Source organism: Drosophila virilis, chromosome 3, assembly GCF_030788295.1.
Source record: "Drosophila virilis strain 15010-1051.87 chromosome 3, Dvir_AGI_RSII-ME, whole genome shotgun sequence".
Classification (NCBI taxonomy): Eukaryota; Metazoa; Arthropoda; class Insecta; order Diptera; family Drosophilidae; genus Drosophila; species Drosophila virilis.
This window is the reverse complement of record NC_091545.1, coordinates 23,668,788-23,687,621: the sequence shown is the minus strand read 5'-3', so window position 1 is coordinate 23,687,621 and position 18,834 is coordinate 23,668,788. Positions and strand designations below refer to the sequence as shown.

The window sequence follows — 18,834 nt, the reverse complement described above, 5'->3', positions numbered from 1 at the left end:
AACATTGTCTCGTTTTATGCATTTTCCATAAGGATACGGCCTGGCCGGCAATGTAGTATGTATGACAACAATGCCCTGGCACTTGACTTGGGCTGTCATTCAAAGTGACAGGCAATCCCCACCTCAAGCCGTGACCCAACCACACACACCGGCCACAAAATGTGCAACGCTGAGGTCCTGAGTTCAATCGACACTCGAAAGTCTATTTTCACAATTTCCATGTTTATTCAGCCGCGCTCACGTTGCCCCTGCACAGAATGTGTATATGTGTATGCATATGTGTGTATGTGCATAATTGTATATTGTATCTTGTAGTTTGCTTAGCGTCAAGTGCAAGGTAAATACGAGATATTTTACGCAAATTTACCAAGTGTTTACCCAAGGGGTGTGAGCCGAGGGTGTGGCTCAGCTCGACTGAGCACGGCTCAGCCCAATGGTATTTATTGTAATTTGCATTTTAACGCTCAAATGCGTTTTTTGCACATTTCACCTGAATTAATCATGGATTTGGCATGCACAGTGTGACCAGAGGCCGACAGAAGGTGGGTCATCCAAGGAGCTGAAATGAACTAGATCAAAATTTATGTGCCGAAATAATTATATATAATATATAATTATTATGTATCATGCATTTTGGTTACGCAAAAGCCTTTTCCAACATATTTTCATCAAACTTAGCCTTTGCGAGCTTCACTACAACAAAGGACATGTCCGCAAGGGTATATAAACTTCGGCGTGTATTTTTGAACTTGAGCTGAACTGTAATATTAATATATAAAAATGTATTTTATTTAATTAAAAACAGCTCAGCTGGGTTTCTTTTTTCAATTACTTGGCCACACATGGAATCCGTTCAATATTGTTTTAATACGAATTTATTTGATTTGTTAGTTTAGTTTGTTTAAGTGTTTTGCCATTACACGTGCCACGTGTAAGGAATGCAATTTATTGTTTACATTGCAAAAGAAAAGCCCATTTCTAGAGCTCTTAAGGCCTCGGCAGCGCACAGTAAAACAAAGTAAAACTTAAAGCTGCGTGTTGTGTGTTTGGGTTCTGAAGGCTGTTAATTAAATTTACTCTGAGGGTGGTTAAGGTTGGTTGTGGGCTGGCTTTGTCTCAATTTGCACGCAAATTGACCAAAGCATTTTTTAAAATAAATTAATATATATCAATATACAAAGTGTATTGAGTGCATTTTCAATCAAATTGTACAGAGATCTCCCGCTGTGCCCTGCCAGACGCAACAAGCAGCTACAAATTGACATGTTTCGAGGCGCCATATCGTATGTACGAGCGAGATCCTCCTATATATATATGCATTATATCGAATGTAAAAAGAAAATTCTCAAACGAAAATCAGTTAAAACGTGTACCGCATAATGGTCGGAGAGGCGGACATGAGAAGGAGGCGCCGCTGCCAGCCTTTTCAATGAACTCACGATGCGACGAGTTGTTGTTGTTGTTGTTGTTGTTGTCGTTGTCGCATGCAACAAATTGTTTCAATTAACTAAATTAAATTTACACTCCTGCAGCTTCACGCACAACAACAACAATACATTGAACATATTGAATGCATTTTGCTGAACGTGACATGACACTGACAGATAGAAAAAGAAGAGCTGAAGCGGAGCTGTGCAAATGTCCCACACCGAAAATGAAATCCGAGATACTCTGGAGGCAAATGAAAATGGCAAACATGTTGTTGCATTCGAAAAATGCCACGAAGCATATACGGAAAATACATCCATGACATGGAAATTTATAAAAATTAACTGCCAAGCATATATACAAATGAGTGTGGGGTACGATTTAAGGTGGAGGGCACAAGTATATGCACTGAGAGAAATAAAAGCAAGCGGAACAGCTGAAAATAATTAAAGATATGAATTATAAATATTTGTATACATTTTTTGGGATATTAAAAAAGTTTTTTGTTGGAGTCATATAAAAATCTTTGAATCTGTACTGCAATATTTCTTAAATGAAAATGAAAAAAGAAATTACAATTAAATAATATTTATTATTATATAACTTAAATATTTATAAAATCAAAACAAAAAAAAAAAAAACAAATATCATAAAAAGAATCGGAAAACACGTCTGGAATTTCTGAAACATCACACCAAATCTTCAATCCATATTTTGATTAGTTTGAGGCTGATCAAATGGTGAACTTAAAAGTTCTATACAAACGTTTTTCACCATTTTTACCCAAATCCAAATCCTTAGCATGCGCTTACATTACATGAGCTAAGTACAGTAAACATTGCAGCTGCCTTGTAGGCCTTGGACTGGTTTATATTTATGGTTCAAACATGGACTGAAATTTCTGTCAGTGCACGCGGTACAATGTATCGACACGGCAACATTGTTCGTCAATATCAATTATGCGTTCAAATGAATATTGAAGTGTAGCCGCATGCCAGCCCATTTCAATGGGCGCCCACACCACAGCAGCAACAACAACAACAGGCTTTCAGCCGAAAACAACACCACAAAGCCACCGCGTTGCCATCAACCGAGCAACCACCCACACACAGTCAGGCAGGCACTCGGTTGGTTGTTGCAACAGGACAGCTCATCAGATGCAGCAGCAGCAGAGCTGGCGAAAAATTGGCAATTGTACAAAAGTGTTAACACGGCGCCGCATCCTGCAGACTGACCACAGAACAGGCTGGCCGAGCCGCCAGCCCGGCAGCCCGGCAGCCGCCTTGGACACATCCATCAATGCCAACAGATTTAATCGCCATTTAAATTGTACGAGTTCGAGTTTTCGGAGTTGGGCGTGTGTTTGTGTGTGTGTTCCGTGTGCTGCATTTACTTAAGCGTGTTATCAGCGTAAAATAAATCTCTATAGAATGGTCAGACAGCTGTCGGAGCGACCAGACCGACCGCCCGCCCGCTCGCTCGACTAGCCTATCTGTTTAGTGTTTTCCAATCAGAGCCCCGGGGCCAGCAGATTGGTCACGTGTCGCCTGGTGGCCAGTGGCTAGTGGTCAGCGGCGAGTGTGACGTGCGTCACATAATTGCAATAAATTAGAAATTGTCACAGGCCGGCAACAATGTTGAACCCCCCCCCCACTCCGTGCATGCCATTCCCTTGCCACAGCTCAGTGAAATCTGTGCTTGTTTTTGGTTCTTGCTCTACATAAATTTACATTTGCGCATGGCTAAATTTTGGTTAAGCTTACCTGGCGAACATGGCTCCAATTAATAATTGAGCTTGGAGCAGCAGGCCATGTCGTTGATCGGCCAGAAATTAATGTAGCATGGTCCAGGAAGCGCACACAATTAAGACGCAACGCGACAAATAAATTAATTCGAAATGCAAGCAGAACTCTGAAGGAAGTTATAAAAATCAAATTTAACGATTTTCCTGGAAATGCACGCGGCTGGAAATTATTTGAATAGACAAGACAATGCGCATAACTTTCGGCTTAACTGATTTTCACTTGTATTTATTCTGTGTGCCACGCCTTTACGCCCCACAAAGAAACAGGATGCGCATACAATTGAGGCGCGGCCATAACAGTAAAAACCAATTGCCAATCATTAGTTTTTATAACACAAGACATTTTTCGTTGACTTTCGATTCCTGCGCCTTGTATATTTTACTATTTTCCTTTTCCTTCTATTTTTTTTTTTTTTTTTTTTTTGCGTATCGCAGCCTCAGCCTGCCATAGCTTGCCGCCCAGTGGAAATTCATTTTCACTTGTCCCAGGGCGACATAAAAGCGAGCCCAAGTCAATCACAGTGCTGAAATTTGGTCAAAACGGAAATGTGTCGCAGTCGCAACGTAATTGTGGGTGGACACGGCACAAAATTGGATGTCGAAAAGTTATGTTGTCCTAGGAGTTGCCTCTGTCCATGAGGGTGCTCCAGTTATCCGGTAACTGCGTCATTTCTTTGCTGCACAAGGCTTCAAATTCAACAAATGTTTCCGATGATTCAGTGAATAATTCGAGAAAATGCCCTTTTCTTAGATACCATATTTTCACATTTGTAAATCCATTTTTCTCTCTCTCTCTCTCTCTCTCTCGATAGGTTCTTTCTATAGAACTTCACAATAAAGTCGTGTAATCTTCATAGGATTTGCACATACTTGAGCAGCAGAGTTTAAATAATATATCCTACGTTTGGTCAAGGTATCTTGATAAACCAGAAAGTTTTTCATATAAGAACCAAATTATAAGCCAATTGTTCTTATGGTAGCTAAAATATGTCTTATATATTGATGCGATATTGATAAGGCCGATGTTGATAAGAACTTTCAAAGTATCAAGAAAGTAACTTAAAAACTGAGGGACTAGTTTGCATGGAAACAGACGGGGATAAACGGACCGCACAAATCGACTTTTGATGCTGATATATATATTTTATTAGGTCGAAAGGTGACATCTTCTATACGTTACATATTTCATAATAAAAGTATATTATGCGGCTTAAGATTTGATTAATTGATTATAATAAACAGTTGAGGTTCCTGGTTTCCGGCATGCAGTCTTAATTTCCATATTGTCCTGCTTTATATGTTGATTAAAATTAGCTAAAGTTATGCTTAATAATTTCCAATTAGGATTAAAATCTAGAGTTTTAAATTTTATGAAAATTAATGAATCGAGAGGGCAATTAAATTAAATTTTATTACAAAATGTGCACACTATTCAAATTAGTAAATAATTTGAACATGAAATTCAAATTCAAACTGTTTTCCACGTTAAAGATCAGCTTATTTTTATTGTGATGCTACTCGCACGCGATAGTATCGATAAGTATCGCAAGTACATACTGTACTTTCCAATTGGAAAGCTCTTGCTTACACACGTGAGCTGACCCGCAAACTCGATTAGAATGCAATTTGGATATAAACTTTTGAATATCAATAAGATTTTGTATGAAAATGGAAATTTGCCGTGCTTGCATGAGCGACTCAGTAACCCTGGTGGATATATTCTGCGATCGGCCATTACCCGACTATGAATATAGCCTGGCTGAGATGCTAAACGAGCTCGTGGACTTTAAGGTGAAGCGCGATGATAAGCTGCCGCAGAAGATATGCGTATCTTGTGGCCTGAATGCCCAAATTGCGTTTAGATTCAGGCGCAGATTTGAGCAAAGCCATCGACTGCTCTGCATGAAGGCTATGGAAGACGAGAACCTTTTCGTCCATGTGCCGGAAGCAGATCCCAGCGCAAGCCAGGCGCAGCAGAAGCCACAGCACTCAATGCCGGCGATCAACGAGAAATCCAACTTTATTCTGGACAATGCTCGTAAATTACGCAAGGGAAGACTTCACAGCAGCGAGGAGCTCATCACCATCAGCAGCAGAAGTGCATCGCGTGAAATAGACGGCAATCTCATAGTAGCTATGCTGGACATAGACTCTTGCAACGGCAGGGCTCAGCCGGAACGCTCATCCCCGATAGTGGACAATGCTGACGCTTGTAAACCTCATCGTTATCCGCTGCGCCATAAGATCTCCAGCCAGAACGCGCCCAACTCTGTGGGGAATCCTACCGTGCCCCATCCCATGCGCAGCACGTTGCGTTTGTTCAAATGTGATACGTGCAATCTATCGTTCGCCTCAAAAGAAAATCTAAGTAAACACAAGCTGCAGCATGCAGGCAAACGTCACTTTAAGTGTCTACATTGCAAGAAGGCGTATCGCAAGAAATCGAAACTTCTGAGACATATACAGACGCACATTAAGGAGCATCCGAACATGTGTGCACAGTGCTCGAAACTCTTAAGATGCAAATCGGATCTACAGAAGCATCTCTACTCCCACAGCGAGGAGCGTCCGTTCGTTTGTCCCCATTGCCAGTTGGCCTTCAAGCATCAATGGCATCATAAAAGACATGTACTCAATCATTCTAAAAAGGAAGCGTACAAGTGCTCCGCTTGTGATAAAAGTTTTTCCAACAAATGGAATTTGAAATCACATTCTCGTTTTCCGCACAGATGCTTGACCAAATGAACAACACAATACAAATTGATTAGGGACTCTCCTTTGAGCCCATTTTTACATATTATTAACTTTATAAAAGACATTTTTTAGTTTTAGGTATTTTGATTTTTATTTAGATTATAAAATTTTCTACTTTAATATTGTTAATTATTAATTAAGACAGGAAAGCGACTATCTTAACTACGAGAATTTATAAATTGTACATAAAATAAGCCCGAAATTTCATCTTACTTTTTAATGTTTACCAAACTTTAATGTTGCCAGTGAAGTTAACCAAAATACAAATACAAAATTTGAGCAAAACTCAGCCCGCTTGGGTTCCAATATTTGGTTAAATTTAAGCAGTCTCTTAGTTGCTAGTTTTAAGACTTTATTTCAGTTCAACAATATTTTTAGAAGAAAGGGCTTTAAAAATGAATTGAACAAGATTCAATTCAAAAATTAGCTTTAAAGCCGAGTTCAGAGACCGAAATCCGGCAGGAAGCTTGTTCGAACCGTAAAAAGAAGAACAGACCAATTTTTTTTTTGGAGTTGCCAGCAAATGTTAAGATTATTCTCAATATCTGAATAACAAATATGTATAAACTATATTGAATTACGATTTTCTAAGATAAATGCAAAATCCAAACAATCATCCCGAAAATTTTCTCATATTTGAATGTCACAAGTTTCATTATTCAAAATAATATTCTTGCAAAACTAAAGTAAGCATTTAAAAGTTTGAAACGTAAACTTTTTCGAGCAATGATTTTTTTGGCTAAATGTAGTGATCAGAAAAGGTGTAATTAGTTGAGTAAGTGTAATTGATTGATACTTATATATAAATATACACTTTAGTTGGACAAAACATTAGAATATCCGAACAGTTATCAAATTATATAAATGACTATCAATCAAAATCGAGGCATAGACAAAATGAGATTTGCGGAACCAGCAAGGCCTGATATTATGCATTTCGTCATGCTAGGCTGGCGGCCTGCGAGCACCCTTTTCGGCTAACGTGAGCTGGCCTGGTGTCACATGTCAATTTGTGGAAAACCCAACGGATTGGGGTATGTGCTGGAAGACGGCTTTCTTGACAGGCAGCGCTCCTGGCAATGGAGTGCAACGCCCAATGTGTTAAACCTATCCATTAATATTAATAGTCGTTTGCCGCGGTTAGCGTGGTGCGTGTTGTACGTGACTTTTTCGTAACCCTTTCCCAAACGAAATGTATCTTTGGCAAGCTTCTTAGCGGCTGTTGGTAACCTTATCGTTTGATTTGTAGACATTTTATTGCTTTATTGATGCATTTTTATCAAAAGCGCAGCATATTGTTTGATGGATTGTTTGGCTCGTTGGGTCTGCCATGGCCCTACCTGAGGCTTACACCCGGCGCAAATCGTCAGTAATTTTATGCTGGTAGACCACCGCACAGCACAGCGCACGCAATTTGCCTTGGGAAAGTTTTCTTTTGTCAAAATTCTTATTTTGATTGGCACTTGGGAGAAAGGGTGAGAAAACAAAACGAGAAGTTGTTTATGGGAAAGTCTAAACAGCGTAGGAGCCAAGTCTTAAAGAAACGCAAAGATATTTGTGAAAATTATAACAAAAACAAGTAGAACAGAGATTGTAGAAAATAATAAATGAATAGAGCTGGGTATTGGCTAAGAAAAAATATACTTTGAACTGTACTTAAATTTTATGGTTTTTTTGTTTTTGTTAATATTCGAGACCATGTACAAATTATGCATAGTAAAATCCCCGAGTAAGCTATGTGGCTCAAGCCACTAATAAATTACTAATGCTCACCTCCCAACAAACTTTGCGCAAAATATTAAATTTTACGAGCTTAATTTGTGTGCGTGCTTAGCTTAAGGGTGAGACTGCTGCGACACCCAAATTGTTGTTGCCCTGGACAACAGGAAGAGTAGCAGCTAGGCAAACAATGTCAATTACAGCGATTGAAAAGCGGGCCAGAAAACTTGGTGTACTTGTGCGGATCGCATAAACCAATTTTATTGAAGCACAACCAAAAAGCCGACGATGCCATCGAACTAATCTCCTTAACAAGGCGAGTATTAGAGCAACTGGCAGACGTGTAGGTCCTAGTCCATGTTGGGTCTATTCATATTTCAAAAGGCAACTTTGCGCGACTCGAAAATGGCATCATTAAAGTTTACGACGCTTGTGCGGCGTAAAGCATGCCAAGCTGTTTTGTAATAAAGGGTATTTCGCCGACATTTCGACATGAATTTTGAAATGCCCGCCACTTGGTGTTGTGGCCATTGTTTTTTGGGGCAACCCAAGGCCCAGGCACAGACATGCACAAGTGCAGAATGCAAAAGTCTCAGTCCTTAACTTGCCTGGCCATAGATCTTATGTGTATGCCTGGTGTAAAATCAACAAAAGTCATCAAAAGATACGCGCCAGCTTTAGTCGCCGCATTCCTGGCTGAAAACTTTGCATATTAAATGTCATTTGGTAAAGTGGAATTAAGGAAGCGTTCGCTACAGGAAATGCTGTCATGGCTCGGGAGCTGTCACAGCAAATTATGCTGAAATGCGTCTGTCAAGGATGTGCGGATGTGGATGCGGATGCGTGTGGGTTGCACATTTGCACAACATGGTGGGGGGCATGCATTGAGCCATAAATGAAAACTAAACAAGATTTTCGCAAAGAGCGCTGCGCTTGCTGCAAATTTTATGAGCTAATTTTAATGAAGTTGCTGAGAGATGCCAAAAATTTGATGAATGTCGACACGAAACAGACAAGTTTATAAATTATGCCAAAGAAGTTAAGACTACGCCAACAAGCAGCTAGAAATAAGATATATATATGTATACATTAGCACGCATGCCAGATAGACAGACAGTTATATGATTACAAATTCTCTAATTATATCTTTTTACTACCACTGCAAATACTCGCACTATCTAAGAAAATTAATACTATTCAGATACAAGAAGCTAGACAGAGAATTTACAAATTATCTAATTACAATATTCATACTTTCCTCTGCATCCATAATACTCTAAAAGTGAATACTATTCAGATACAAGATAGAGAGAAACATTTACAATTGCTCTAATTATATTACTAATACTAATTAAAACTGCTAATACAATTATACAAATGCTTTATACAATCAATACTTTCGCTATCCCTCTTCCCCGCTATGAATTAATCTCTGTAAATCATTCAGGATTTATTCTCAACTCAAAGAATGGACCTTTGTCACGGTTGTTATTGACCACACACCTCATAAGAGCTAATTAGAGTCATCATTAGCGGCCACTTTGCAGTGCTGTGAAATTGTTTAGAGAATGTTACAGATTTCATGCTCCATTAAATGAATCACTCCAAGCACAATTTCAATAGCTGCAATGGAAAAAAGATCAGTTGGAATCTAATTAAATTAAAATTCAAAAACTCCATTGTATATCTACCCAAGTAGCGAGATGAGCTGCCTACGCAGCAAACAGTTCCAAATGATGATGATGATGATGGGGGGGTAGAGAGCTCCCTGCTCAGTGATTGCTAATAGATTGGGCTCGAAATTGGGAATCGGCATCGGTTGCTTAGAAGCGTGACGATTTCCATTTGATGTTGAGCCGTGTCTGGAGAGTGTCAAATCAACATCATTATTCATTATCAAATAAATTATTGGGTTTGCGGTCGATGTCGATGCCGAATCACAGTTGGTGGAACACAACAATATTGGGATATACGTATATAATTGAACTTTTCATAAGTGGTTCGTACTGTGAAGGGGTTTAATATGCTTTAACAAAGCAATCAATATCGCAGGCATAATTAAATAAAACTAATGATGCCACTGACAGTCTACGCATTGCTAATGTATTAGAGCTAAGTTTATGCTTTCTTATCGCTGAACTGAATAAGTATATCGCACACATTACCAAGCCAAACTTATATTTCTGGTTAACAGATGTAAAGTGATGCTATGTGTGCTGCTCCTTGAGTTCAAAGTTCGTCACACACACACACACGCTCGAGCGCACTCATGCACTTTCTGCTTGTTTTAGACAGGTTTTTATGTAGCGTAACTAAATGTTAATTTATAGCCAAATGCTCAACTTTCTCCGTTGGCCTTAAGGCCTTAAGAATTAAAAACAAATTAACACGCTTCCAAAAAATTTCGAGTATCTTCGTGGGTGCGTCAGTTCCTCTGTTTGCACGCGTGTGTGTGTGCGTGCGTGCGTGCGTGCGTATGTGTGTGTGTGTGTAGCCAAGTGAATTTTACAGCGCCATCAATGGCCAACTCGGAGTCTTTTATCTAATTGAGTTTATATTCTTTTGGCTTCGCATCGGCTGGTTTGTCTTAATGTTAATGCGCTCGTAAAACATGCGCAAAAATTGAAAGCAATAAAACGCCGTCGGGCAAACATTGAAAATTAAAATAAACACATTAAACGAGATGAGTTGCAGGCGATAACAGGTCTAGGCTGCCAAAATACACACATGCATTGCCCCAGCCGCCAGCTGATCCGCGACACAATAAATCAAACGAAGCGTATAGCTTGTTTTATACTTGAGCTTATAATTTACATGTTATATTACATATGCACAAGTCCTGTAATGAACAAATTTTAATGGCTTTGGCGTGAAAATTGTGTTGAAACTTTTTATAAGTTTAGTTTTAAATATTAATTAAAGCTGTGCATCGATAGCAGTTTGTACATGTTAATAACATTTTCGATAGTTAAGCTTACAGCAAGTATCGATTTACTCGTTCGCTGCCAATAAGAATTTCGTCGTGTACAAGATTTGACAGTCACAGCGAAACGTGGACAAGTTCGCGAAAATTTTCTTTTCATAGTGAAGTGTTAAGTGCCGAATTCCAATTGTGAAATATGCTAAAAATAAGCCAAAGTGCGTCTAACAAAACAGTTTACAATTTAAAGAAACATTTTCTGAACTCACCAGACGCCAACAAGTCGCATTCCATAACAGTGCACGTGAGTATTTGATGCATTTTAACCTTGCCATTATACTGATTCGACAAAACTGTTCGAGCGTCAAGAAAACATATGAAACTGCAAGAATTATGTAATATCAAGAAACACTTAGCTGTAAATGAAAAATGATATGCATGTTGACAAGAGGACACGCAGCCACGGCCGGAAAACTAACACACATATGAGCAGGCCATAAATTAGCCCGCATGCAGGCATCAGGTGGCTACGCAATGATTGCAGGACAGCAAACAGACAGACAGATGGGCCAGGGGTTGGAGGATTTGTGCACCCCCTCCCCCCCCCTGGGTCGAGTAGTTTTCGCTTGGGTAGGTGGTAGAACAAAAAATGCGTACGCTGCCGCTCCACACCAACAAGCATGGCCGTAGCGGGGGCGACGGCAACGCGGCAGTTGCTGTCAAGTCATAAAACAAAGTGCTGTTGTGTCTACAAATGATTTGGCTTATTCGTGCAGAACAAATCGTACGTCATTTGTTGGGCCACTAAAAAGTTAAAACGCTTCCCAACTCTGCCTCCTCGCTCCTAGCACATATCTATCTGTGAACAATTGCGCAATTAATGTTGCTGCACAGCGAGAATTATGTGCGTGACAGCCCACAGACAAGACGACGTCACTGATAGAGCCATAAAAGGTTGGCTTCAATAACCAATTCTCTGGCTTCCGTGCCATTTTACGGCTTTACACATGTGCCATATTGCTGCCCCCACCCCCCCTGCCCCCCAACTTTTGGGTCATGCCTGTTTATGAGCCGCACAGACAGCGCCTAAGTCGCTGCTGTCGTCATTTTCTGCTCCCTCCTCGCAGCAGTCGTCATCGCTTTGCCAAATGAAATCATAAATTTATAATTAATTTGCATATGCATTTCTTCGCTTTTCACGAATTTACCATGCCAAATTGGCATCATGGCTCAATTTTAATGGGCCTTCGCATACAGCTATTCAAATTAATTTACGAGCTCAAAACTAATGAGCGCTTTTTGTAGGCATAATGTGTGGCTCCCTGTTTGTCTCTAATATCATTAAAATTGTTGCATCAATTTACAGAATTTATGTGCATTTTATATTCATTTTAAGTGTGCTCCAAAATAGTTTTCATAAATATTTTAAATCGCTGTGAGTAGATGCCAATAAAATATGTTGGTATGTATTGCATTTATATACTCGCATGTTTTGTCACAAAGTGAAATCTTTTTGATCGCAGGAGTCGCAGATACATAGACAGGCTGCTGTCATAAACAAAGGACATTCGTCGCTTGTTTGGCCAAACGTCAACAACAAAACGCGTCGACGGCGCAGCTCAAACTCAGGCTCAAGCACTTTTATTGTTATTCATTAATTTTAATATTTGCACAACCTGCGTGCAATTTTGGAGCGGAATTGAATTGAATTTCGAGTGGCCAACGAGGAGAGAGGCAGAGAGGAGGAGGAGAGAGCAGCAGCTAAACAGCTACTAAAATGCTACGTCTGGGCCGCACGATAAAGCCAGAAGCCAATGAAGCTAAGTGCGGTTATGAACCCTTTTCGCATTTGACTGAAACAACAAAAGGGCCAACAATGGGTGGCAAATGGAATTGGAGTTGCACAAGGCAATGGAAACGGCGCTGAAGCTGGTTGGCATTTACCTAATGGAGGTGGCAAGCTTTAAGAATTTAAGCGGCAGTTCAATAAACCCGCAGGCCAAACAATGGCCATGGCCAGGACTATGCAATTGTTCAATTGATGCGCGACAAACATGCAAAGTGCTTAAACAACAAAGGAACTACAATGTGCGGCAATTAAAATGCATAAAAACAAAATTATTTTATTATTAGAAGTAATGCTAAATAACGACAATTGTCGCTACAAATGCAACTGCAACCCTCCAGCGCTGCTGCCCGCATGTCGTGTCCAAAATGGGACATATTTTGATCCGGAATAGATGCGTATATACGCAGGGATATCCCGGTACAGTTGTGCCACCTGAACGCAGGCCTCAACAGTGCACACAGTCTCTTGTCAGCGAGTACCTGTATCAATGTCAGGCACTGAAACGACGTCCTCGCCAACCAATACCCAAAATCCAGCAGCCCAACATATGTGCCTGCTCTCGGAGGGGGCGGTTAACTAATGTGTGTCTGTTCGTCCGGCCGTCCGTCTGTCTGTCTTGCGCGCAGCCATGTAATTTGTTATCCAACAATTTATAATTGCATCAAAATACACACGCACCACATGCCAAGCTGAGGCTAAGCTGAGATGACTATTTCGAAAAATTATTATGAAAGCAAACATGCTTCTATTTTCTGGGACGATTCTCGACTTGTGCCGGCAATGGGCAGCCCTCTCACAGGCCTCCCCCCCTTCTTGCAACTGTCCAATACAATTTTATGCTATGTTTAACATTTTGTACATTTTTCGGTTCGCCCGTGTTGTGGTTGCCCTTGTTGTTGGTCTTGTTATTTCTGCTGGTTCTAATTTAATTTTGGACCGACTTGTTGGTGTTGGTCTTCACTTTTAGTTGATTTATGAATTTTTAAATCAATTTGACAACTAGCTCGCAAGTCAAAGTGCACATTAGGAATAAAAGTTGTTGGAGGTGTGCTGGACATAAAATTTTTCGATTTTAAGAGTTATCAAGCCAAAGACAATTTTTAAATATTATTTTGAACATTTCTAAGCTTATAACTTTCCCATGGTCAGCTCTCTTAAAAAAATTGGCAAAAAATTGTGCTGCAACTGTTTCTGTTTGTTATGCTTTTTGACGTTTACACGTTTTGACAGGCATTAAAAATCTATTTAAAATGCACCCCTAGCTTTTGTTTAGTTTTTTTAATTTCTGCTCAATGACGAATCCCCAAAATAACAAACACAAAACAATTCAGTTAACTCTGGAACTTAGGCGCTACTTAAAAATTTGAAATCAAATTGAAAAGCGAGCATCAAATAATTTCGAGGCGTGACGAAACATGTCGAAATGTACAACTTGGTAGCCGCCGCCTCTGATCGACAGCAACTTGTGCGGAAACCCGCGGCCGGGACGCGTGTGTCTCTCTGGCTGGTGTACACGTTTTTCTACTCGCTGTGCTGGCGGCTGCCGTTTTTTTTATTTTTTTTATTTTTGTGTTTGACGTATTACTCAATGAACGTGGAGTGGGGGGTGAGTGGGTGTGGGAGCAACATGCCTTTGGCTATGCCTGCCACAACTAGCCCACCCTCCGGCTCACACGGCGACGTCATCAATCTAAAAAATGTTGAAAAATCTCAGTGGCTGTTGCAGTGGCATGAGACACGGGATGAACCAGCGACGGCGGCCGCCTGACAGGCTGCATAGCTGGTAGTTGGTATTTTAAAATGCATGTTAAATGTCCATGCCTTTCGCTTTTCAACTGGATTTTGATAGAGTGGCGGCGCTTCGAAGCATTTCATGGGAAAGTGTTATAATTCAAATGATTCGGGCATTCATTGTAATTGATTTTTATACGTTGGACCTACACCCATGCAGCTTAAATTTATTTTTCATCGTCGATAAATCCCAAAGTTATTTTACTAATATGTTGATGAGGCTGAGATTGAGGGAACCTGCGGAGGGCGATATGCATACCGCTTAGCAGCAAGCAGTAAGTAAATGAATCATTTTAATCATTCAATTTAATCAAATCTACTCTATTTTAGATTATCAATGGAAATCAAGTCAACAATGGAAATGGGACCCTACTCTTCCAGTCGTTGGCTCCTTTTACTTCGCCCAGCAAAACTAATTACAAAACAGCACCACAAAGCAAGGATTCCGTTTCGCCAAAATGATTTTGCTAGAACCAAAAACTGAATCCAGCAGTCAACAGCCAGGAGTAAATGCTGCTTTTGTCAACCGGGAAAAGGCAAAGGCAACTGCCAAACCAACAAAACCACTCGACATGTCAACTGAAAATAGAAATGGAGACGCAAATTTACGGAGTCAGAGACTGGGTCCAACTTTTTGGCATTGCTCCTGGAGTGACATGAAAAGGACATGTCACACCGTATGCGCACATTAAGTGTAGCCACAATTTATCAGGCTGCATAAATCTAAATAGAGTCTGGGAGAGTTGGCAGTCGCCTGAATTTGACTTCGGCATGGGCGCATCAAAAAGTCAAAAAGCTAATTTGCATTTAAAAGGACAGCAAAGGCATCGGAACGGACCAACAATGATGCTGACGTAGCCGCCATCGCAACCAACCATCGCCTAGCCATGCATGCAAAATATTTTAAGCAATATTTTCAATTTAATAAGCCAAGATAAATGAAGGGCAACAGCAGAGAAGTGGACCACAGGCGGGAAAAGAGCAAAAATATATATATATATATATATTTTGCAATGTAGATTTAAGCACACTCTGACTTGGCATATGTGTCCCGTGCTCATGTGCTTATTTGCATAGTTTGGTAAGCTTGGCTATTTTTGTCAATATGCCATGCACTTCATCAAACGAGATGCTTTGTGCTCTGTGCTCGTTCGATAAGAGGTCGTTTGTGCTGTTGTTCAGTCAACTCTTTGGTGGCTTATACCAAAAATGAGATAAGTTAAATTACTTTGCATATTTAGACACACTTTATGCGACATACTTCAAATTGAATTTGCTCAGATGAAATAATATGCCGCCCGGGGAATTCATAATATTATCCAACTAAGTAAAGGCAATCTCTGTTTTGATCTAAATCAAAAAAAAAAAAATGAGATTCCGAGTGCTCGTGTATTCCTGCCACTCAAATCACAGCTGAATGACTGTGCATAGCCTGGTCAGTGAAATTAGCCCATAATCAAATAAGTTAACGAGCAGTAACCAACTGACAATTGATGCATATAATTGCACTTGCCAGCAAATTCAACAATTGGCAACAAATTTTCAAACCTAATTACGTTACAAGACATGCGACGAGTTTATTTGTTTGCTGGCGTTGTCAAATTACAATCTCAGTATTGCAGGAGTAGTCAAGAGTTGGAATGAGTAGGGCCTCAAGTCCTAGCCAGGCTTGCGGTCGCAACTGAAATGCAATGGTGCGTGCCACAAATGGCAGCCAATAGAGCAGAAAGCACAACTCAAGTGGCCACAGGACACAGTCCATAAGAAAATCGCTGAGGCGTAAACTAATTTTGTAGGCGTCGCCCAAGACAGACACTCAGCCGGCCGGGCAGGACCTTTACAGCGTCAGGGAGCAGGCAATTTGATTTTTCAATCGCTGCTAATTAGCATTGAGGCCAAAACCATTGACAATTTGTCAACCATGGTCAGCAATTCCGTCCGTTTGCAGTTGCATAATAACTGTGATAATCACACCGATGACAACGATAATTTGCACACTCGTGGCCAGTTACTGTGATTTGGTCAGTAAATTATTCATGAATGGTGCCGGCTCTACTCTACTATATATAAACACGTTCCCAATATTGCTTTAAGGTTGAAAAGCAACATTTTAGGGTTAAACTCTGCCAGCCAAGTTGGCAGACTAAAAGCCTATTAACATTAACGAGTTTCTCGGCTTTTTGCCACCGCACCTCCTGCTGTCAACTTTTGATACTTTTGTAGAGGGTACTTTACTTTTGTCTTGAAATGTGTAACGCAGTTGATATTATCCAGTTCATAGATTCATCGGACTATAATTTCATATAGATTAACAGGAAGAATTGGCAAATTAGTTTTACACAATTCTCCTGAAATATCTGCACATCCATTAGCAATGTATCCACAGTGTACTACAACTTCGGTGTCACGAAGGTAGCCGTTTTTCTTTTCTTTCTCTGCACTTCTTTTTGCTCAGTGCTTTGGCTTAGCTTCTTCCTGCTCTCCGCCTGTTGCCTGCAACGCTGCAAATGACAGCTGTCAGTGGCATTTCACAATCAGCTGCCAGAAGTAAATGCTGTCAAACTGACAGCCTGTTGCTTGACTTTGCTTTAGCCTGCGGCAACTCTTTTTCAACTGAGCATCGATTTTGCAATCTTTCGGTACTATATCTATGCTGACATCTTTGTCGAATCAGGTGGAAGGGTATATGTATATTTTTCACACTTTCCCATGCATAAATGCCTATACTCGTCGTTTATGCAGCGCGTTGAATTGTAAAGTCTTTTTGTCTTTTATTGGCACAATGCCATGCTTTTGCAGCTCTAATTTCTGCTCCCACTTTTATGTGGGGTCGGTCCCCCATGAAACAGAATGCCAAGTGCGAATGCAACAAATGTCATTAAAAACGTGACATAAAAAAATATTTTATACTTGCATCTATTGCAGAACTTAGTTCTCTTCATGTGCATGCATTCAATATACCCTGTTACCATAAAGTGGGTCAAAAGGGGTGTTTTGGCTTTGGGTAAATATGGGTAATAGACATGAATTAAGTTATTTATATGTAGCTACAAATGCTTGGCCATGTCAGTTCGCAATCCATGAGAAAGTGTTAGTATAAAAATGTATTATCTCCTTATAGGATATATCCTAGGCGAGCACTCATCATTTAAAGCATTCGTGTGTAATGTATTTGGTTTCCTTCTGCACATTTTATGCAGCAGCTTCGCGAATATAAAATAAAAGCGCAAATGGTATTTCACATGCGTTTTAAGGTTGAGGTTTCGAGCTGAGGTTGAATGACCTAGGACAATAGATTTATGCTTGGGGTAGTTACAGCTGCCCGCTGTGCTGATTAAGGGCGTTTGCTTCTTAAAGAAGGGTTATTACGACACAGCCCTTTTGTTCGGTCTGTGGCCCATTTCGATTGCCTTGCATAAGTATTGTGCTTCATTAAAGACGATTTGGCTCCTGAGCTTAACTGTACACCCAAACGCAATGCAATGCCAATTTCCGAGCAATTTTCAAGCAATTTGACGTGCCAAACTGGTCGCCCTAATGAGACCAGATATTACTCGCAACTCGTATCATAACAAATTTCCCACGTAACAATGCCCCAAAGTGAAATACCGAACGCACGGTGCCAGGCCAAATGATTGGCACAAGCTCAAGACGACGCCTGCTCATTGCCAGACGGCATCAACAGCCAGAGTCGACATCGTCTTCATCGTCTTTGGGTATTCCCGAAAGCAACAGCAGCACATTAAGTCGACTGCAATTTGACTTGGGTTCTACATGCATTGCAGTTGGCTTTTCTGGCTGCATATTAAATATAACACAAAATGCATATTAAATGGCATAAGCCACGTAAACTGCTAATGCCAAGACTCAAACCCAATTCCAGTCTCCAGTTTAAGTTTCGGTTTTAGTCAGGTGCTGCAGGGCAAACAAGTAGATATATAGTAGCTTCCACGTATACTCTACGAATGCCAATTCCCAGCAGCTTAGCTGTAAAACCTTTAAGACTTGACGGAAACGCTGTGTGTTGTAAAATTTTATAAGTTTACCATTTTGGGTTGCTTTTATTTTGTGGCGGGCTAAAGAGCTTTTTTGCCTGCGCTGCTTCACTTGGCAATGGCAAGGTTTTGTCCTTAAATGATGCAGGTTTGAAAATTTGGCAATACTTGATATTAGTTTTAATCTAGGTTCGTATGCAATATACTATATTTTTAACCAGAAACCACTCTAATCGACTAGATCCTAGTCCTTACTTCAGTTGATCAACTTCTTGTTAATCCTTCTGCTTGAAGCTTTACAAATTTACCTTCCAGCTTCGCGATTAAACATAAACAAATTTCCTTACCCCCATTCGTAGCCTTTATTCGCTGGCTCAACTCCTTTGAAATAAAATCCACACCGTCTAATTAAACAAACTCCAAAAGTCGACGTGTAACCACCATAAATGAACATTAACTTGAAAATCATAAAAAGGAGTAAATGAAAAACTCTTGCGCCTCGACTCCTTCGCATCGTCATCGTCGTCTTTATACATAAACAAAACTCAAACTCAAATTTCATAGCATAATAAAT

The 18,834-nt window shown here is 40.2% G+C and overlaps 2 protein-coding genes and 1 long non-coding RNA gene across 13 annotated transcripts in view; 2 read left to right on the top strand and 1 right to left on the bottom strand.

The window, feature by feature from the left end:
* hid (head involution defective) overlaps positions 1–18,834 on the top strand; it is a 207,097-nt gene that overhangs the window by 35,425 nt on the left and 152,838 nt on the right. For 7 of the 8 annotated variants that reach the window (XM_032434374.2, XM_032434373.2, XM_032434375.2 and 4 more), the window contains exon 1: positions 10,799–10,929. The exons of the other annotated variant lie outside the window; for it this stretch is intronic. The gene's annotated coding sequence lies outside the window, so the exon portion shown is untranslated. Of the gene's footprint in view, positions 1–10,798; positions 10,930–18,834 lie in introns of those variants that run through there. 8 annotated transcript variants of the gene reach the window in all.
* On the top strand, positions 4,811–7,215 carry LOC6624268 (zinc finger protein Paris). 2 transcript variants are annotated; one of them, XM_070207863.1, is made up of 2 exons: positions 4,811–6,761; positions 6,835–7,215. In XM_070207863.1, the coding sequence occupies exon 1, from the start codon at positions 4,895–4,897 to the stop codon at positions 5,975–5,977; it is 1,083 nt and encodes a 360-aa protein (XP_070063964.1). In that variant the 5' UTR covers positions 4,811–4,894; the 3' UTR covers positions 5,978–6,761; positions 6,835–7,215. The 2 variants fall into 2 exon arrangements, with proteins under 2 accessions (XP_070063964.1, XP_002048361.4); XM_002048325.4 differs by having other exon boundaries at positions 6,822–7,215.
* On the bottom strand, positions 7,296–11,015 carry LOC26530735 (uncharacterized). 3 transcript variants are annotated; one of them, XR_004303516.2, is made up of 4 exons: positions 10,433–10,649; positions 9,397–9,567; positions 9,209–9,328; positions 7,296–8,766 (listed from the first exon to the last, which is right to left on the bottom strand). It is a non-coding gene; the product is annotated as an uncharacterized lncRNA (long non-coding RNA). The 3 variants fall into 3 exon arrangements; XR_011416327.1 differs by lacking the exon at positions 7,296–8,766 and adding an exon at positions 10,895–11,015 and having other exon boundaries at positions 9,004–9,328; positions 10,433–10,827; XR_001450456.3 differs by lacking the exons at positions 7,296–8,766; positions 10,433–10,649 and adding an exon at positions 9,871–10,417 and having other exon boundaries at positions 9,004–9,328.

Coding starts and splice junctions, on each gene's coding strand:
- LOC6624268 (XM_070207863.1), top strand. CDS start 4,895: ATGAAAATGGAAATTTGCCGTGCTTGCATGAGCGACTCAGTAACCCTG.